The 21933-nt window shown below is 38.1% G+C and overlaps 2 protein-coding genes across 8 annotated transcripts in view; both read left to right on the top strand.

The window, feature by feature from the left end:
• The first annotated feature begins 4617 nt into the window (after positions 1 to 4617).
• nubp1 (nucleotide binding protein 1 (MinD homolog, E. coli)) lies at positions 4618 to 12006 on the top strand. The gene is made up of 10 exons (XM_068337721.1): positions 4618 to 4702; positions 5408 to 5512; positions 5770 to 5903; positions 6731 to 6799; positions 7539 to 7571; positions 7652 to 7742; positions 7920 to 8074; positions 10741 to 10851; positions 10979 to 11165; positions 11537 to 12006. Exons 1-10 carry the CDS (start codon positions 4672 to 4674, stop codon positions 11587 to 11589), a joined length of 969 nt encoding a protein of 322 aa, XP_068193822.1. The 5' UTR covers positions 4618 to 4671; the 3' UTR covers positions 11590 to 12006.
• Positions 12007 to 13416: 1410 nt separating this feature from the next.
• Positions 13417 to 21933, top strand: part of ciita (class II, major histocompatibility complex, transactivator) — a 13522-nt gene continuing 5005 nt past the window's right edge. For 2 of the 7 annotated variants that reach the window (XM_068337748.1, XM_068337752.1), the window contains exons 1-12: positions 13417 to 14543; positions 17489 to 17554; positions 17981 to 18028; positions 18169 to 18222; positions 18853 to 18903; positions 19037 to 19096; positions 19525 to 19608; positions 19780 to 19845; positions 20832 to 21011; positions 21388 to 21438; positions 21608 to 21694; positions 21789 to 21848. In XM_068337748.1, the coding sequence (XP_068193849.1) occupies positions 13697 to 14543; positions 17489 to 17554; positions 17981 to 18028; positions 18169 to 18222; positions 18853 to 18903; positions 19037 to 19096; positions 19525 to 19608; positions 19780 to 19845; positions 20832 to 21011; positions 21388 to 21438; positions 21608 to 21694; positions 21789 to 21848 (1654 nt within the window). In that variant the 5' untranslated portion in view covers positions 13417 to 13696. Of the gene's footprint in view, positions 14544 to 16041; positions 16188 to 17488; positions 17555 to 17980; positions 18029 to 18168; positions 18223 to 18852; positions 18904 to 19036; positions 19097 to 19524; positions 19609 to 19779; positions 19846 to 20831; positions 21012 to 21387; positions 21439 to 21607; positions 21695 to 21788; positions 21849 to 21933 lie in introns of those variants that run through there. The other 5 variants (XM_068337749.1, XM_068337753.1, XM_068337754.1 and 2 more) reach the window with 5 other exon arrangements.

Here is a 21933-nt window from a genome sequence, read left to right as displayed (position 1 = left end):
TTTATTTCAATCTTTGTGCCTGTAATTGACAGTGGTGATGTTGTACATGAATATGTCTGCTCCTTGTCTTTATATGCTGTGGCCCTGAGGTTCACTGAATCCTCACCTCAACATAAGATACACTCATATGTGAACTAGCTCCCTTTATGTGCACACTGGCAATAGTCACTGGTTTGTTTTATTCATGAAACCATTCAAACCACAATCCATTCATGTTAATCTTGTCTTTAAAACTGGACATATGAAATCATGGCCTCAGGACAAATTTCCCGAAACCTGAATGGAATTTGGTCAGAAGGCTTTTAGAATTTGTGTACCCATGACTTGGAACCATACCAGCTGATCCTAAACTTACGAGTTTAGTGACTGTACCAAAATCCACTGAACACAGGCTGTCAATGTGTGTGAGTTATCTTGTCTTTTTGTCATTGTAATTTTTGTCGTGATCTTATTGGAAACTGAACTCTTGGCCAGGCTTTCCAGTTATGTGTGTGTAGAATAAACGATACACAGTTGTGTACATTATTATGTCAATTGAGTAGAGAAAGAAAGCTGAAGGATGGGTTTTTGAGATCTAAATGTAGTGAAATAAAATCCACACACTTTGTTTCTTATCATATTTAATGCATTTCACAGGCAGTTCGCAAACTGCAGCTTGTCCAGATCACACCCATCATTCTTTCCACTGACAACTTACTTCCTCTTTCCTTTTCAGTTGAGTGATACCTCACACCACGCACTCCAAAACACGCACATGCAGACAGACATACAAAATGTCCTCTGTTAATCCTTATACAGAAAGCGTCAATTATGTTAAATGTGTGTGTGTGTTGATGTGTGTGTGTGTGTGTGTGTGTGTGTGTGTGTGTGTGTGTGTGTGTGTGTGTGTGTGTGTGTGTGTGTGTGTGTGTGTGTGTGTGTGTGTGTGTGTGTGTGTGTGTGAGTGAATGTATTGTTCTTCAGTGTGATGATAGTTTGTGCAGCGAAGGCTTAGCTTTTGTTCTGCTAACACAGTGGTCAAACTCTGACCTGAGTCTAATAAGTGTGTGTGTGCGTGCGTGTGTGTACAAATCACTTGCTGAATGGACAGAATGTGTCTAACGTCATTATTGGCTAACTATATGGTCAACTGAACTTTGTGCATGTGAGACTGACATTTGAGAATTCATAGATGAGGTAATCACTCATGTGAACACGATGTGCTTGAAATATCAGCTGTAATTACGGTAAACGGCACATTGATAACCACTTGATTTACAAAGGAGAATTCAGATTCAGATTTAATGGCATGCTTTTAGCAAAGTGCAGTTAAATCAAACAGTTGATCCATTTGAAATACGGTGTATCAAACAGTTTTATGGATTAATTTACAGAAATTTGTGGTCACCGTCTGGACAAACAGTAATCAATTTCATGAGTCTTTAATGCTTTATTATGTGCAATTATCAGCGCAATAGTACAATGTTGGTAAAACTTTACTGATTGCCCATAGGGGAAATCATTTTTCCACTTCAGTTACAGGTACTATTATGTTATTTGTCGTGTGTGTGTGTGTGTGTGTGTGTGTGTGTGTGTGTGTGTGTGTGTGTGTGTGTGTGTGTGTGTGTGTGTGTGTGTGTGTGTGTGTGTGTGTGTGTGTGTGTATAGACCTGAGGAGCACACAATGAGCAACTTGTGCCTTGCTCAGGTGAAGCTTGGCTCCTCCCACTGCCAGTTCACGCTCCAAACGTTTTTGGAGTCTTATCAGAAGCATTAGTTGGAGTTTGATGCATGAGGGGAAATTAAAGATAATGAAAATGATGAAGATTACGGTGTGTGAGAAACTGAAATTGTGCAATATTACCTGAAAACTCTTCAGCATGTGATATAAACATTATTGTCTCTGTCTGGGAGTTTAGCAGCACATCATAAACAGAATAATGTCTGCACTGAGTGTCTGCTCTATCCATTAATTGAGGGGCCTAATTCAAATCTTTTAGCAATTCCATTACAGGATGTGGACAGGCATGGACGGAATAATGGAGGAGGAAAAGGAAAGATTTTAAAACCATTTCACAAACTACTCTCCCAAACTCATGTCTCTAACTGCAATGTTTTTTTTCTCTGATTGTACTTGAATCATGCCTCAAGGGATGAATTACACACCTAATGACACCTGTGTGTGTTTTCTTCCCGTCTGTCTTTCTGTCTCTCTCCTGCACTTCTTGTTCTATCTGTTCATGAATGTTTGTCCAAAGGACCTTTCATTCTTTTTTTTTTAATCTTCCTCAAAGACAAAAAGTCCATACATGCATGACACATTTGGTTAATTAAATGGAAAGAAACTGATGCAATATTACATTTTGCATGTATCTATTACACTTAATGTAATTTATAATGTTGATTTTCCCTTTTCTGTATGGATGATATTTATTTTCCATCAGACATGTTATTTATTAGGTTTTTCAGACAACGTAAACTAATTTTCGCAGCCAAAAATGGCTTGTGGCTAACTATGAATCAAGCTTGCTAACATCTTTTGTGACTGTTTTCCAGTGAGTAATGGGCCAACACAAAGAATATATCAAGTTACATACTCTTGTCAGTGCAAACAATTGAGGGAGGAGATACACACACAAACATACATACAGCAACACAACTTAAATACACAGTCAAGGTCATGATTAAACACAGAAATGTGAATACTGACTGGAATACTGAAAACACATGGGCATACTTACACCCCCCCCCCTCCCACTTCTCTCACACTCCTACTTCTCTCAGACAAAATGATACCCTGTCAGCCAGTCACTTTTTACTGTGATGTCAATGAGCCAATCATAGAGCTTGGTCCACACACACACACACACACACACACACACACACACACACACACACACACACACACACACACACACACACACACACACACACACACACACACACACACACACACACACACACACACACCTGTCATCTAAACTCCCAGGATGAAAACAGTTGCTGTACTTAGTTGAACAAAGATATCACAGTTCCACTGTTTCTATGTGATATGTGGCTTCCTTAAAAACATTATCTGAAAATTACCCATTCACACATTAAGCATAAGCATTCAGGCAACTCTGACTCCCTGATGTACTGACGCCTGTACTTATGATGTGCTCAAAAGTCACATTACTATCAAAATAATAGTAAGTATTTAATATATTTTTAATCCAATATGCTTATACATTCTATGTAATTACTGACTGATAACTAGATAGATAGATAGATAGATAGATAGATAGATAGATAGATAGATAGATAGATAGATAGATAGATAGATAGATAGATAGATAGATAGATAGATAGATAGATAGATAGATAGATAGATAGATAGATAGATAGATAGATAGATAGATAGATAGATAGATAGATAGATAGATAGATAGATAGATAGATAGATAGATAGATAGATAGATAGATAGATAGATACTTTATTAATCCCGGAGGAAATTGCATATCCACTGCTCAGGCATTACATAACAAATAATACTGGATAAACACCAGGAGAAAAGGAAACATTGACATCACAGGACATACCACAAGACATACATTACACTAACAGACAGGCACATGCAGCACTAACAGGACTTATATACTAAACTATAACTAAAATATAAACAGTATAAAATTTAAAAATATTACAGTATTAAAATATAAACAGTATAAAATAAAATTTAAACAGTATAAATTTGAATTAAAATATAAAACAGTATAAAAAATAAATAAATAAATTATATATATATATATATATATATATATATATATATATATATATATATATATATATATATATATATATATATACACAACAGTATAAAATTAAATTTAAATTAAATTAAATTAAATTAAATCCATATTCAACCCCGTGCTGACCTCGCCACCTCCCCCCCGCTCCTCCTGAGAGAGTCATTGTACCCCCTGATGGCACGGGGGACGAAGGAGGACCTCAGCCTCTCTGTGGAGGCGCTGTGTGACAGCAGTCTGCCGCTGAAGGTGCTTCTCTGCTGGGAGAAGGTACTTACTTTGTTCCACATACCATCAACTCTATGTGTATGGACTGGAACATATGATCATATTATAATACTTAAATGGTCCATTAGCAAGTGCAAACATGACATTGAGTGATACATTACTTTTCTAGATGTACACATAAATTATCCAAAACCCCAACCAGTATCATTAGACTGTGAATAAAGGACTACAGTAGTAGCGTGAGACTTTACTTGTACGATCCTAATCAACAGCACCTTCTAGTGGATACACTAGAATGATTTGGGCTCAAAGAATCCCGTTGTAGGACATGGATAAACTAATGTATGCTTGATGCTGACGCTAAACACTATCAAAGATTTTTGCTGAATTAAATAATGTGTAGTGTAAAGAAGTGTTTTTGTTTATTTGTTTTTAATTCAGTGCAGTTTATTTATAACGCAGAAAAGAATGGTAAAGACATTAAAAAAAAAATTATGTTAGATCTTGGATAATAACACCTAATGTTGCCCCCTTAAAAAAAAGAAAGCCAATAAAGGTCGAAAAATGGTTGGCACCAAAACATTTGGATGATGACATCGTAAACTGACGTTGTGTGCATCCGGAACATCTAACGGGGAAGACTGACGGAGGGACACCAGAACACACCGAACCAAAATGGCAGACGTACCAGACAACGCTCCTGAACGTGAGATTATTGTTTTTTTGTGAGATTATTATTTTGAATGTCTTTTTAGGACTGGTTGTCACTGGGTTTTACAATGTGGTTTGAAAACAACTTCAAGTATTTCAATACCAACATTTAAAATTGAAATTACTTAAATATTCGCTATTGTCGGGATTTACTTTCCTTATCTAGTCTACAATCAGTTGCCCAAAAACATTACACAACGTCCATCTGTACAGATTCTACGGGGACTTACGCTTTTTTACACGGTCTATAAGCATATGTTGTATTTCCAATGGCGACTCTAAATAATACAAAATAGTTGGCAATCGCAGATACGTTTTTCATTTTTAACTGCACTATATAACACGTAAATACAGAATCTATTTGAGCTGCCATCCTAACGTAAGTCTCTAAATTTTTGCTGCGTCATGGTGACACAGTGACAATCGATTTGGAAAACTACTAAAGTATCTACACAAAACTCAACATCACCACATTTCTACTATTATAAAATTATCAAGAATTTTTCATGAGGATTTAGTTTATTAACCCACAAAAAGGACACCCAATTGAGTCAGCACGATTTCACCCACAGTTCTATACAGGTCCATCTATAGTACTGTATTTAAGACAGATTTGAGTTAAAGTTCAGTCAACAGAACTACAACATGTATTTTTCCAAATTTTCAGTTTAAAAGGAAAACCTTTGTTTCATCCATTCAGACTGCCCCGGTACGAAGAGCGAACTAGCAGGAAAGGCCTCACCCTGTCAGGGCTGTCCAAACCAAAAACTTTGTGCCTCTGGAGCAACCAAGGCCCCCGACCCTGGTAAGACTGCCTCATCTCATTATTCTGATCATTTTATATGCACAGAAGGTCTGTACGTATCAAAGAGTCATGGTCAAGCTGACCAAAATTTATTTTGTGGCGCTATTGTATGTAATGAACATACTATAGCCTGCCTTACTGATAACTTATTTCCATATATAAAAAGTTCTGCAGTCTTTAGTCACTTATGAATATTCTGTAAATTCTTTTGTACCTCTACCCACTTGACTGCATTCTTTATTTTAATTTTTCCCCAGCTATAGCAGAAATCGGTGCAAAGCTGTCAACAGTCAAACACAAGATTCTTGTGCTGTCTGGTAAAGGAGGCGTGGGGAAGAGTACCTTCAGTGCCCACTTGTGTCATGCCCTGGCAAGTGATGGTGCAAAGGAGGTAAAACCCAAACCATCCAATAGGAGTCCAAAACTCTATTAAATTTCAGATATTTTCTTTTCTTTGTGTGTTTAGGAAGATATGAGTAGTCAACACTGATGATGATTAAAATAGTTTAAACTTGTGCTTGTTTATTAATCTGGACTGAAATATTGGGGTCTGCTCGCAGTCTAGTTTCTGTGCCCAGTAGATATCAGAACAACCACCAGAGGGCACTGCAGGTGTGATTTTCCTACTCTGAGCCCCTGCAGTTCAATTTTTGACATTTTCTGATGCTTATGATCCACCTTGTTTCTGATGCAGCATTTAGGTTAACTTAAAGTGTCAATACATTTTTAATCTTACTGAGTTCTTGTTTGAGAGTCTGTAAATCAAAGGTACGTGCTTATTTGTTGACTGACAGCTTAGTGGAAGCATGTTGCTGATACTCATTGTATTAAATCATAAAATTTGTGATCGTAAATGTGTGTGTGTGTGTGTGTGTGTGTGTGCGCGCGCATGTACACAAACTGTATATTAGTTATTATATATTTATCCTAAGTGTTTCTGATGTATCTCCGCATATTAGCACTTCAGTTACTTTGTCTCTCAAACTGTGTTCCACTGCATAGTTCTTTGTATTATAAGGGCAAATAGCCCTTATAATAAAAGAGTACAGATGCATCCTCATCATCTTGTCACTTTGTTCTGTCCATGGGTTCCCAAAACTGTAAATGTTTCCTATTAGATGTATACTAGGGTTACAAACTTTACGGTGAATGTCACTTCAGCCTGTCAGAGTCTGTCTGCTACACTGGAAATTACAGAATCTTTTTCATTGTTTTTAGGTTGCCCTGCTGGATGTAGATATCTGTGGTCCCTCCATTCCAAGGATCATGGGCTTAGAAGGAGAACAGGTGCGTCATTTTTGTGACCTAAGCAAAGCACCATCTGAATACCTCAAAACTGACTATGGTAGCATTCTCTTGTATTTTGTTAGCACTGAAAAAAATGCTGTTGTAGAGTTTGCAAGCTAACTGCCAATGTTTTGACATAGATTGTACTCTATTGTCACTGCAACAGTATCATGGCAAATCAAACAGACCCACTTCCCCTTGAATTCAAAAAGGAAATATTGATTTTCTCACCATGTCTGATGTTTTTCTCACTTTCTATCTTGAGTTTCTTTGGGGGGTTTTTTTGCAGTATTTTTCATTAACTAATTTGGAGAGAGCTTTTCTGTGCGGTACTTTTATGTTCTCGTTGTTTCTGCGTGGGTTCTGCATGGTCTCTCCAGCTTCCATCCTCCACCAAAAATATGCAATTTGTGTGAACTGATCACCAAAGTTGTATATGAGTGTGAGCGTGAGTGGGCTATCTGTCTTTACATGTGGCCATGCCTCTCACACGAAATGAGCTAGGATAGGCTCCTGCAGGCCATATTCTATTACATATTTATAATTTGCTGCAGACTGGCCAATTAAAAATGGCTTCAGTTGGCCTACGGATCATAATTTGGATACCCCCTGCTTGAGGAGCAACAGTGACCATAAGATGAATGTTGGACCAAATAAATTCTATGATCATGACATCCCTATGTGCAGCACTTAGATCTTTCACTCCATTCTGCAACCCTCCTTGATTTTGTGTGCACAGGTTCACCAGAGTGGCTCAGGCTGGTCTCCTGTGGTGAGTCAGTTTTTCACATATCAGCTGTTGATGTTCAATTCAATGAGGAAGTGGTTGACAACAAATGTGTTCATTTCCAGTATGTGGAAGAAAACCTGTCTGTCATGTCTATTGGGTTCTTGCTCAGCAGCCCTGATGATGCTGTGATCTGGAGAGGACCCAAGAAAAACGGTATGGTTTTGTGCTTTTGTGTGTGTGTGTGTGTGTGTGTGTGTGTGTGTGTGTGTGTGTGTGTGTGTGTGTGTGTGTGTGTGTGTGTGTGTGTGTGTGTGTGTGTGTGTGTGTGTGTGTGTGTTATATATTATATCACAAAATGTATATTTTATGTGGCATTTCTCTAAACATCAGGGATGATCAAACAGTTTTTGAGAGATGTTGACTGGGGGGAACTGGACTACCTTGTTGTGGACACACCCCCGGGAACCTCTGACGAACACCTGTCAATTGTACAGTACCTGAGCTCCACCCACGTTGACGGAGCTGTCATCATCACTACACCACAGGTAGTACACATACACACAAACACACATACGCACACTGGCATGTTACCTGTGAAACTATTATTTCTTACATTAACAGCATTTATGGCAAAAGCAGATTAAAGCTCTGACTGTCTCCTTTCATTCCACCTGATTTGACTACACGCGCATTTCCTGGTAATTTACTTGATTTACCAGGATGCCTTTTATGCACCTGGTGCTGTTTTAATATGACCATTCATTTATTCAGTGTCCGAACCGCTTCAACCGCTTGCACGGGTCGCAGGGAGCTGGAGCCTACCCCAGCTGGCTTAGGGCATGAGGGGGGGCAACACAGAGACAAACAACCATGCATGCTCACACTATGAAACGACCAATTAACTTGAAGTGCATGTGTTTGGAGGTGGGAAGAAGCCGGAGAACCTGGAGAGAACACACGCAGACACTGAGAGAAGATGCAAACTCCGCACAGAGCAGGACTCAAACCCGGAACCGCCTTGTTGTGCGGCGACAGCGCTACCTACTGCCCCACTGTGCCGCTATAAAAATAACAACAGTGACACTGAAAACCATAATGGTATTAACAGATAGAGAATAAGAGCCTTTTCTCAGAACAAAACACTGCTAAAGCTGCTCTGCCTCACGCTCCTTACTCTTGATAGGGTTATTAGAATTTCTGTCTCCATCTTTGGGATGAATGCTAAGTAAAATATGCGTTGTTGCAATGTCACTAAAAAATTTCATTGCAGAATTCATATCAGAAACAATTTGCCAGTCACAATAAAATATATATTATAAGACTGCAGGCCTTGGTTGCAGTTTCACATGTGATAATAAAGCTGGAAAACCCCTGGTGCTGCATTGACCGCAATCTGCAAGTCTCCTCGTCCATGTTTAGCACAGTAATGCAGATAAATTCAATCGAACAATAGTCATTAATCAGTCAAGTAATTCTGTGAAGTTCAAAAACATGGAACCGGAAGATCAAATAAAGACCAAAGAGCTGCACCTGTCCCATCCTCTAATCAGCACATGAGAACATTTTAGCAGCAAATAGGTGACACACATTAGCATTATTACTTCATTACACAGACACACAAACACACACACACACACACACACACTAAAGAACGGTAGTTTAGCTGTCTCCAGAAAGTTCTAAGGGTACTGTGACCTTTATAAACTTTATAAAGTCAAAGGTGCATTTAAATATTTGTTATTTCATAGTTAAATGGATTCATGTTACAAACATGTAACAAACATGACATATGAACACATCAGGACACACAAGATACTGTATCTGAAATTGAAGCAGAAACATACAGGCACTCTGTAAAATACAACTCTGAGTGATAACAACCATGTTGCTCTGATTTTGGCTGCTCATTAGTCTGGTACGGGATTTAAAAAGATCTCAAAAGAATTTGACATCAGCTATTTCACCATCTGAAAAATAGTTTACAAGCTGAAGTAATTCATAACTACCACCATGCTTAGGTCTGGCCATACCAGCAAATTTACCCACAAGTGCTCAGGGAAGTCATCAAAAATCCTAAAATGTCATCACGGGACCTACAGCAGGTTCTAGCTACTCTCGATGTGAAAGTATGATCAGAAAGAGACAACACAAGTTTGATTTTCATGGTGGGTGTGCAAGAAGGAAACCTTTGCTCGCTAAGAAAAACATTAAGGTCAAACTAGAGTTTGCCAGAGAGAACATAGACATATACCAAAACTTCTGGAATAATGTTCTTTGGACAGATGTGTTTTTAAGTTGAATAATTTAAACACCAGAACAGAAGACAAGTTTGGCGTATATTAATTACAGCACTCCAAAAAAAGAACCCCTTACCAACTATGAAGCATAGAGGTGGCAGTGTCATGGTTTGGGGTTGCTGTGCTGCAAACAACACTGTTAATTTTTGTTCTTTGATGATATTTAAATAACTTTTCAAAGTCAAAGTCAGCTTTATTGTCAAGTGTACCATATATGCACGACATACAACACAGATGAAATTGCACTCCTCTCTGACCCACGGTAAACAGGCAGTGCAATACGGGCAAGACAACAGTCAGTACAACACAGGCAGTACACGACAGGCAGTAAAACACAGGCAAGACAACAGTCAGTACAACACAGGCAGCAGAACAGTCTGTACAGCACAAAGTATGAAACGAAATACAAAGGGATGGTAAACATCTCTTTACACTCTCATTTCCAGAAATGAATAAAAGTAGGATTTGACATTGATAGGCCAACATTTCTTAATAAAGAGATGACTGTTAAATGGGGTGTCCTAACCTTTTCATGTGACTGTAACTGCAGGAGGTGTCTAACCCTGTAAGATTTGTCTTATTAAAGCATTGAGCTTGTTTTTGATACGTTCCTACATTTGTTTTTACTGTAGTTAGTGAAACACTTATGAAGAACTAAACACTTCCTGATGCTTAAATTAGGTGCGAACCTTTGAGGCGAGACAGAAGAATCATTTCCTCATTACATTAGCTCTGATAGCTAATATTCTCAGAATTACCCAAGAAAAAATTACTAGTTCCATTTTTTCCATCTGATTAAGAGAAACATGACAACTGCTGAGGGCAACTCAGTTCTCTTCCACTACCCCCATCGTCATCTTTGTTTCCTCCACATTGCTCTTTATTTGTTTTTGTTTGTTTTTTTATCTCTCTAGGAGGTGTCATTGCAAGATGTGCGAAAGGAAATCCGGTTCTGTCAGAAAGTCAAGATGCCTATCATTGGAGTGGTGGAGAACATGAGTGGCTTTGTTTGTCCATCATGCAAGGTCACTAACCGATGCACATGCACAGTAATACAAACTGACAGACATGACGATGTGCATAAATCGCTGTTTCATCCCTCCCTAGTTTAACTGAAAACGCTTTGCTTTGCTTTTTCTTTGTTCCTCCCAGAACACATCCCAGATCTTCCCTCCGACCAGCGGGGGTGCAGAGCAAATGTGTGCAGACCTAAATTTACCTTTGTTAGGAAAGATACCTCTGGACCCAAGGATAGCTAGAAGCTGTGATGAAGGCAGGTCCTTTCTTAATGATGTGCCTGACTCTCCTGCTGCTAAAGCCTACGAGAGGATTGTGCAGAGTAAGTGTTTCCTGGAGAACATCCACCAGCATCTCCGATATGTGCTTGGCGACCTCTCATAGCTGGTATATTGGATTACACTTCTGGAGTACAGATGTTTCATCTTCCACCGTAATCTGTTACTAGCTTTGATGACAAAATGTTCAACTGTGTGATCAAAACCCTGAGCAGGACAGGGGAAATGATACTTGCAAATGAGAAGTAGTCAGAAATTCAACATGTCGACTTTCACCATTAAAATGTTAAGGTTCTGAATCTGAAAAAGAAAAAAAAAGAAAACAACAACAACAGACACATAAAAGGCTTCAGTCAAAGATGTGTACGTTTTGAAATCACCTTCTTCACCATCACACTCCTCTTTCCTCCATCAGGTGTTCAGGACTTCTGTTCCAACCGGGTGACGGATGAGCAGAGCACCACCTGAAGCCTGCGGAGAATGACGTGGTTGAAATTCTTAACCGCTGAATAAGAAACATTCAAAGGAGAACAACCACAAAGAAAGCAACGTCTCCAAAAGCCAATCAAATATAGCAATTAGAAATAACTACAGCTACATTATGAAGAAGCGCCACGCACATGAGAACTTGGGATGGCTGCATTTCATAAAACAGCTTTACTCTGGGGGAATATTGTTAATTTTACGTATTTTTTTATTTAACTACTAGACTTTTGAGTCCATCAGAAATAAATGACATAGAGTTAGAAATGTTGATATAAAATTCACATTGTCTGCTGTCTCCCAGTGCCCACTTTAGACACTTTAAGTGCCTAAAGATGGTTCACTGATCATTTCTGTACTTGAAAATGCACAAGCAGAGAATGAAATGTTAACTTCGCTGTTTCTGTTTTGTCGGCATTTATTATAATTCCACATTTTAAATGAGACTGCACAAAGTTTTTAGCCCATCATTGCTTGTAGGATTAGATGTAGGTTTGTTTTGTTTTCACAAGTGAATTTAGATTGATCATATGTACAGTAGTGATAAATTATCACTTCATACTGATTGATAAGTCAGTGGCATCATACAGTAACTCAGACGTTGATTTCCTTTTATCAGTTATTATTAACAAACATTATATTGATCTTTCATTTGCACAAACTATGAATCAGATACTAATGTGAGTGTAATGGTTCTTTAGTAGATTGGAATTCCCGGTTGTCGATTTTCCATCAAACAGTAGTAGGGGACTTTTTTTTGTAATGTCCCTCATTTCTTGCCATCCTCTTTTTTGCGTTTATTGTTGGGTTTGAATGCTTTAGCGTTCAGATATGTAATTTTATAGACGGTGCCCAATGGCGTGCCCATTGGACACCCGTGTTTTTCTCCAACATTTTATAGTAATTTGGCATGTTGTGTTATAAACGTGTGTCTTGAAGCACTAAAATATTTTCCACAAACAAAAAACAGATCACAGCTAATTTACTACGTTGTAGTTCAGATATATGGAAAATTCATTGAATACAATGTTTTAAGAAATACCATTAAACCTGAATATTGAGAAAATAGTTTCATTACTGTACCCATGTTGTCACCCAGCACCACCTGTCTGAACAGGAAATGATTTTACATACTTTTCAACAAGGTGTCTTTATTGTGTCTACAGGAGGTGTGGCTGGTGACAAACCAAGTACAGTAAATGATTCATGGTGAGTTCAAGGCCAGTCTGACCAAACAGCTTTTAATCTCCAACATAATTCTCATTTAATCACTAGTAAAAACAAAAAATTAGGAGAATTTCACCACTGGGGATCAAAAAAAAAATTTTTGGACATGTATATGTATTAAGTCATGTCAGACAACATGGAGTTTGAGTCAGATATGTGGTTATTAAATTTATGTACTGCACCGTAATAATCTTTTATGCAAAATCCTGTAAGTGATTGGCTCATCAGACCTGAATGTGACCCTGAACGAGTGGATCAGGTTAATCATTCCATGGAAATTATTATAATTAGGAAGGAAATGTACTGAAAGTAATGATTTTCTTTTGTGGGTGAAACACTGCACTTGTTCACAAATAAAAAATGGCAACATATTCTGCAAAAGTATACAAAATTCATGTTAATAAATCATGCAAAACAAAGGGTGTTATAAAGTAATGTGTCCACCCTTCCACATGATGAATCTTTGTCAAATTCATTTCTACACAACAAACCAACTCGCACACCCCTGAAAAAACAAAAAACACGTTCCTCTTTCAGTGAACATCCCCAGAGCAAAATCACTTCCTGAACCAGATCAAACCCTTTTCTAATAACAGTTGCCTGCATGCTAGACAACCAGGTCTGTAGAGAGGACATCATCTCCAACATCAAGGTCTACAAGATTCTGGAATTATCCTGTGGCTGAGTCTGACAATGGTCTCTCATGCTCACACCCAAGCCCCATTGAACAGTTTGTGGGAAGAAAGAATGGACTGAAAATACATCGACCTGGTGAGATCACCTCAAGTCAGCATGTAAACTAGGATCTACCGCCCCGCTGAGAACCTGCTACCACAGCCAGACAAGATTGAAATCTTCACCACCAATGAATGAATACAGCAGCATCTCGTCAGGACTGAGCCCTGTTCTGCAAGTGACAGATGAGCACGACATGCATTGTGGACTTTTTCCTGCACAGGCAAATGTTCATAGATCTAGTCTCAGATTAGATTACCAAATGAAAACAAAAGCTGCATCAACACAGATGCCAGAAAATGAGAGTGAAGGAATAAATGAGGGGAACTCGGAGGAGGAGGAGTGGCTAGAGCAGGTGTTTAAAGGGATGCCTGTCTGTTCGTGGCAGCACTGGGACATGGATTGGGAGGTAAAGCAGCCTCTGGTTACAGATTTGACTGCTGACCGGGCAAAAACCAAAATCACTGCAACAGCCTGTAAAGCAGGATGCTCTTTTTTGAATATGGAAGATAATTCAGAGCTTACAGCAGCATGCAGGTCACTTGAGTTGGTCAGCAGAAAGTTAAACTACACAGAGATGATGGTCCCAAACTTTACACAGGTTACAGAAGAAGTCTTTGAGACACCTGAGGACCTCAATTTCTCGCCATGCAAGACGACCAGACTGATTGCTGATCCCTTCAGGGTCTCTGGAGCAGAAAGTGATGCCTCAACTCCGTCAACAACACATAACGACAGCGCCACAGGCCTGCTGAATGCTGATCTCCAGGACATAGACACAGCAGAAGACCTGTTTTGTTTGACAGGACAAGTGAAATGTGGCTCTCAGGGATTTACAAATGATATTTTACATTCATTTTCTTCTTGTGATATCAAGGACATTGAAGACAATGCAGAACAGGGTTTAGAGGATGAATTTAGGATGATGTGCAGCAGTGATGGTAAAACAGACAAGGAGTGGATGGGTTCACACTGTGGTAAGTTTGCAAATTAATTATGTCTGTGATTTATTCAGTTGCTCTACAGTTTACATCTTCATTTTTCCATCTGTTCTCGTTTCTGTGAACAGTCTGAAGTGGTGGGAATTCTGCTAACTCCTTGAATATAATGGTTGTGTTGTTTAAGTAATGAAACACTTGTCTCAGTCAGAATTTCAGGTGTTTTCCATCTAAGGTTGTTTCCACAACTCAATAAATTCCTATCCAAACCAGTTTTAGTGGTTAGCATGCGCCTTACTTTCAGTTTCACTTTAAGTTCTGCCCAGGCACAAAAATAAATGGGCTGTAGGATTAGAAGAGTAGTTATTACAATCACTGCGTGAAAGTTCTACATTCAACATTTTACTATTGTAAAAATATAAAAAGTATAAAAACAAATGTACATGAAGTTCTCATTGTAGAAAGATTGCACGCTAAATATGATATCATCAGAATGTTTGCATTCAGGCAAATGCTTTATTTTCCTTTTGGTGAGGCAGACCTAGGTTTTTTTTCTGTATTTTATGGCACAAATGATTTTTAGAATTACATAACCATTGATAATTTAAAAAATATTCTGGATTTCCCTGAAAATCTTTTTCTATTACTCATGTTATTGCCTGGTTCATAAAAAATATGGATATACTCTTTCAAATGATTGCAGTGTATAGAAGTAGTGTTTAGAGAACCAGCTAGAGGAAACTGCTTTGGCTTTAGTGTCAAATAGTCTAAAAATATAACTAAATCTTACCTCTCTGCTGCTTTTATTTTTAGTTTAGTTTGATGAGACATTAATGATCATATGTGAGTCCTTTTTGGCCCATGCCACACCCTTCCATCAAGAAAAATAAAAATTGGACCAGTAGTTTTATTGTTATTCTAAAAACAAACCCCACTTGAACTATAACAGTTTTGTTAGACAAAAGGTCTGACAAAACATGTGTTGCATATTTCAAGCCAAAGTTCTTTTTAGTTGTCCTGCAGAATGGGATTTTGCAATTTAGGTCAAAGGAGCTACTGGTGAGTCTGTTGCTGTTTTGTCTCTCAATAAATCGAATGGTTCAGGTGCAACTCCTTACAAATTCTTGGCAATGATTGTGTGTGCGTGTGCGTGCACAGCTACTTTTTCTGAAAAAACAAGTCTGACAAATTAGCACTGGTACACTTATTGGTGTTAACGGGATAGATAGCATTACCGGTAGACAAAAGCACTGATACCAAAAATAACAATTATGACGGAAACAAGTATACGATTAATCTTACGTTACATAATTGTAAATTGGTTTAAAATTGCTATTTTTATGCCATTTTTAATACTATATTTTTTTAATTAATTTTTTTCTTATTTAAAATTTATATATATATATTTATTTATTTATTTTGACTTAAAGTGAAACAGCCGCCATTTTACCTCATCATCTGTGACATCTGGCCCAAATTTGCATCTCTGGAGGCGCGGTTAGAATAAGTCACTGTAAAAATAGGACTCGAGGTGAGAGCTGGTTGTGAGGACACAGCTCAGCTCCGGCAGCAGAACCTGTTGATGCAGTTGATGGGACTCCATCTCACATACCGCTTCCCGAGCAATCTGTATTATTGAGTGGGAGTCATCTTATCAATTCGGCTCTGGACATCTGTGAAAAGGTGTGTCTCTTTTAGTTTGACATTTTAATTCCCACTTTTCATTCTTGTCTTTCCACGATGCTTTGTGTTTCTGTACAAACAGATGCATGTTCCTGGTCAGTCTGATAAAAATAATCAAAAACATAAAAATAAATGTGACAGCCTGCATTCAAAACCCTCTTGGAGTGACTAGCACATGGTCAATACAATGTGAACCACCATTGGATTAATGTGCATTATGTTTGACTGCATTCTACTTCGTTTATCTTCATCTTTTGTTCTGAAACAGTGCTTAATTTGAATTCCAGATTTAAATATCGTGTCATGTTAGATTTTTGTATCATTTTTAACAGGACAGTATTTTCGCAATACATACTGTACGATGTAAAGATCAAAAAGAAGTTGAATCATTTCATGATACTGTAGTGTCAATAAGTCACAAAACAATGCTGTCAAAAGCTGTTACACAAGTCTGACAATAGTGAACAATGTTAATTTCCAGTCAAACTTCCTTAATTCTTTCCCACATTCGTTGATTCCTGTCCTCTGTTCATGCTTCCAAGGTGTCTTTACCTTATAATTATCTTTAGTCCCTGACTGCTACTTTTATGCCATTATTGTTTTGGTATTAGGACTTTATGAACACAAGCCACATTGTAAACAACATCCAGGATCCACCAGACTTGAATGACCAGCTGTTTAATCCAGAGATCTTAATTTACAGTTGCAGGGCTATGGATTTGATTTTGGAAGCAGCCTGACTAGTGATCCATTTTAAAATGCTCACCAATAAAAACAACTTTGGCTTGCCAAATTGACATTTGTAACACACATTTTGTCAGACATTTTTCTCCAAAATATGTTATAGTTCAAGTGTTTGCAGTCTTTAAATTTCTGAGTAGATCTGAAATAGATGCAAAATCTATTTTTCTCTCGGTGACCTGCATTTCATTGTGGTTGTTGGCTTAAATTTTTTTCTGCGGGCATATCAGCTACTTTGAAGAGAAGGAGTGGCAACAGGAAGTAAAAGCAGTGAATTTGAAAGGTATTTTGTGGCTCTTTCCCAGCAGTTACTATAAAAAAACCCAAATATTTGTGCATTGTGCATAGATGATATGAACATGCATTTCCAGATGGTCATACTGAGAGATGCAGGAAACCATAACAGTGTGTGTGTGTGTGTGTGTGTGTGTGTGTGTGTGTGTGTGTGTGTGTGTGTGTGTGTGTGTGTGTGTGTGTGTGTGTGTGTGTGTGTGTGTGTGTGTGTGTGTGTGTGTGTGTGTGTGTGTGTGTGTGTGTGTGTGTGTGTGTGTGTGTGATAGCAGATTCCAAGATGCAAGAGGCCAATCAGGACCCATATATCGGCCAAGACTTGGGCGATCTACCAGGTTGGTATAATCTGAGTTTACCTATCTGTCTGCAGTGGACACTTTCCACAAAAGTAGAAAAAAAAATGTATGCACTGTTTAAAATTTAGAGGTACTCTCTACACTGTTAAACTATTCAAAGTTAGTAGGAGCCTGTTGTTCTCTTGGTTTCAAGTTTCCAAGTTTATTTATTCTTATACAGCCAAGATTCACAGAAATGTCTGAAAGGGCTTTACAATCTGCACATGGACGGTATCCCTCTGAACTTTGTGTAAGGTAGACTCCTCTTTGTCATTAATACCTGCAGGATGAGGCAACCAACAATCTGAACCGTCATATTTTCCACTGCTGAACCTTCTAGTTTTGGTTGATAGGATTTTGTTACTTAAAACCACCACAGCTGACATTGCATGTTTTGTTGAATAATGTTCTTTATGTGTGTTTTAGATGATATTCCTGAATATGTTGATGAAGATTGCCTGGAGAAGATAGCAGGTAAGCTGCAATTAAAGCTCTACAAACAGCCATCATTTGTAGTGTGTCTTATGTGACAACATATAAGTTTAAATATTTAAATGTGAGACTAAAAACATGAATCTATCATTCAATTCTATCTTCATCTTACTTCGGCACAGATTTGCTTTTGGGAGATTCACTTTTGAGTTGTGAGGAAGAACTCAAGATCTGCAGTAAGGAGCTGCACTTCTCCATCTCATTTGCAACTGCCAAATATTCTGATACAGTATAAAACTGAGTAAAATTTAGTAGGATTAACATAAATTATTACAATAGAATCTTCTGAATCAAATTCTGTTTACATGTGACAAAAGAAAACATACTTATTAGCAATGTGTTGAACATTCTCAAGCTAACATCAAGAGAAACTGAAATGTTTGTCAGGGATCCGAATGGGTTGAAGATGAAAAGATGTTTCAGTATTACCAATGAAGAAGAGTCAGGCTGACATTTGTTGATGAGAATTTAGTTTTTTGTATCTGTAACCACATCTGTCTGCTTCATCCACCATCATTCTTTTGTGGGGGATCTTTATTTCCTTTATTTTTTTTAGTGGTTTTAGTCTATTGTCTGAGCCATGCTCATGGGATAAAGTAGTTCAAATATCCTGTTAGACAATCTTTGATGGTGGAGTTTGTTCGGGTCCTTTTTCCACTTATAAGCTTAAAAATATAATGGTGAGCAAAGATGCAAATTCAATTTATGGTGAACTTAGAAACTTTGATTAAAAAATGTAAATGAGTCATAGAAAAGTTCACTCATATTAATGTTTCATCTAATTATGCTGATTATTTGTGTTTTAGATTACTTTTCTGAATGCTTTAATAAAGAAAGTTACTTGGATAAGCTAGCAGGTAAGCTGCATCCAAACCTCTGCAAAGATTGTTATCAAGATTGTTTATTGCACGCTGAGTGTGATTACACAAAAGTATGCAAATGTAGTACAAAGTCAGCTTTCTAATTCTGTCTATCTCTTATCCCACCTAGACACAGACGTGCTTTTTGGCGAGTCATTGTTGAATTGTGAGGATGAAGTCAAGACCTGCAGTAAGAATATAAATTTTATTTATAACAGCTGATAAAAGAGAAAAAGACACACACATGCACAAATACACTGGAGTTAAGTAGTATCACTCCATAGCATGCCATGCCACACATTTATTTGTCTCTGATTTCAATGGCATGAAAAGGAATATAAAATTAATTTATGTATATTCTTTTCAACATATCAAACGTTTGGTGATGCTCTATGGTGGTTTTTGAATTTTTGTTGGCAGTGAGATGAGGTGGCGACTCATCCAGAAATATCTGTGACTTTTCAGGACAGTTGGGCCGCAGATTTACCCTGTACCCACTTCCTTTGTTAATTTGTCAAGATTTTGCAAGAAACAAATAATTCAAAACTGACATTAATGATCGTTGAAGCCATTTATGGTTACTAGCTGCTTGACTGAGTATTTTACTTCCTCTTTCAGGCACTGTAGGGGACATGTCCTTGCCAGGAGAGCAAACAGACCAACTGACAGGAAGAGCTGATACCAGCGGGAAAAGATCTGGAGGTAATATAAACTGCTCACCATCTACAACCTCTAGCTTGACAGTGTAAAAATTCCTGATCCCTACTTGTCATGTAAAACTTAATTTTAGGATTAAAGCTTCAATATTCTGAAAGTCTTAATTAATGCTTGTGCAGCAGGTTCATTCTTTTTGTCAATATATCCTCTCTCCAGATCCCTGCTCACTGCAGTGCAATGACGACAACACACGATCCTGGCCAAAAAGGCAAAGACCAGCAGGTGATCTACTTTTTTGTGCTGTCGTTGTATTTTTGTGACACTGTGGCTAAAATGTGGGGAACATCAGTGAATGTCTCATTCCATTTACCAGTTACCATTTTCATAACCAGTTATGACAACCTAGAGCAGAGTCCGTGTGCATGGTTGTCCGTCTTTGTGTGTGGCTCCGCGGTGCACTGGCGTCGTGCCCGGAGTGTCCCCCGCCTCCCGCGCTATGCCAGCTGAGTTAGGCTCCAGCTCCCCATGACCCACTAGGGCGGATGAAGCGGCAGAAGATGAATGAATGATTTGCCACTCGCGATTAATTGCGTTATTTTTTATAGCGCGTTAATTTGCAGCATAATTAATCTAATTAATGCGTTGAGCTGAAAGCCCTAGCTTTTAATAATGTAAAGAGATAACAAAATAACAAAATTCATCCCAGAACTTAAAATCTGGATATATTGAAATTACTGTCATGAAAATTGCTGTGAAATATGAACATCAACTATTACGTCAGTAATGCTGCCGCTTAAAAACACATCAAATGAATCTGAATAATACAGTACAGGTTAAATGCTAATGACATATGTTTTATGCATCTCTAATGCTAAATATATTCCTTAGTAACCACATGTCATTTTAGAAAGCAGACTAAGAGTGAAAGGAAATGGCTTAGTTCCCCTAGGGAACCAAAAGAAGAACCTTCACCTGAACAGACTTCCTCTGAATTGTTTACCTATAACGCCTTCGTAAGTAGTAATAAATTCCTGTAATTCGAGGTGCTGATTATCAATGTTGTACATACAATACAGCAAAACTTCCCCCTCTATTTCAGTCATCAAACCTGTTTACTTCCGGTTAATGAAATAATAAAATTAGAATCAAAGTCTCAATCAAGACATCTGTGCTCTCAGTTTGTTTGCTCCATGTCCCTTTATAATGTGTACAATGTCCAAACTTGTCGTCAAATAACAACACAAATGTTGTCATTGCTTGCTCTTAAGGGACTGACACAGGATCAGAGTCGAATCCAACAGAAATGGCAGAGCTCTCAACGGTTCCACCAGGAATTCTTCATCTCCATCCCTCCATTCAGTTTATCACCATCCCAGACACTCCAGGAAATCATCCTATGATTAGATTTCCTCTCTTCAGCGCAGTTCCCCCATCTACTTACATATTATGTAAGTCGATTACCCATATCCAAGTTTAAGTCTTTTTAGTTGCACCACTTCAAGGAGCAGTAGCTCTTTAAAATATCCTGTTAGTGAAAGTTATGCTGTTCAACTTTTGTTGTTGATGCAGTTTTAAAAGCCCTGAAAATATTTGCTGATGATTGCTCCATTTGATTGTTGTGCACAAGATAATACATCCCTGAAATAGTTACATTGAATGTATATTACATTGTTCTCTTATGATTTAATGTGGTCTGTGTACTGTATGAAACAGTTTGTGTATAAAATGTTTACATATGCTGGCTTGCCTTGTTCCTTCATGCATGCGTTCATTGTGCAAATACATTTTAAGAAGTACCCACTCTAATCTCTCTTTTTGATGTAGTTCCTGCTGTTGCCCCACTCTGCAAAAGCCAAATGCCGCCCCTCTCCCCAGGTGATGATGAAACAATTGATTTTGGGTGCATGTGTGTGTGTTTGCTGACTCTATTTAATGGTCATATATGCAAAGATCATAGTAAAAGGACATGGTAGTTAAAACAAAATGTCTAACATGACTGATAGGGACGAGAATGCTCTTAAGTGTTCTTTTTTTGTGTTTGTAGTGGACAGGGTTGCAGTTTCAGCCCAGATGAGTTCATCCCCACTAGGATCTTCTTCCCCTCCAGCCTCACCCCTTTCCCCTAACAATGGTGATTATCATGTACATCATGTACTTCTTACTGGCCCTGCGTCAATTACTCTGTAGAATTATTGCAATGGCACAAATTTGATATTTTATTTCAGAGATATCCATATGTAAGGAGTCTCTTTGTCCCCAGATTCCCACTGTTCCCAATGACACACGTAAGTTACCAGAATTTTTTCTCCTCTCCACTACAGCACTGACTTACTGGCTGCACAATTTTCTGTAATCTGGAAATACAGTTTA

The sequence above is a fragment of the Antennarius striatus genome, chromosome 16 (genome assembly GCF_040054535.1).
Source record: "Antennarius striatus isolate MH-2024 chromosome 16, ASM4005453v1, whole genome shotgun sequence".
Lineage (NCBI taxonomy): Eukaryota > Metazoa > Chordata > Actinopteri > Lophiiformes > Antennariidae > Antennarius > Antennarius striatus.
Note: the sequence above shows the minus strand (reverse complement) of the source record. Positions and strands in the feature narration are given on the sequence as shown.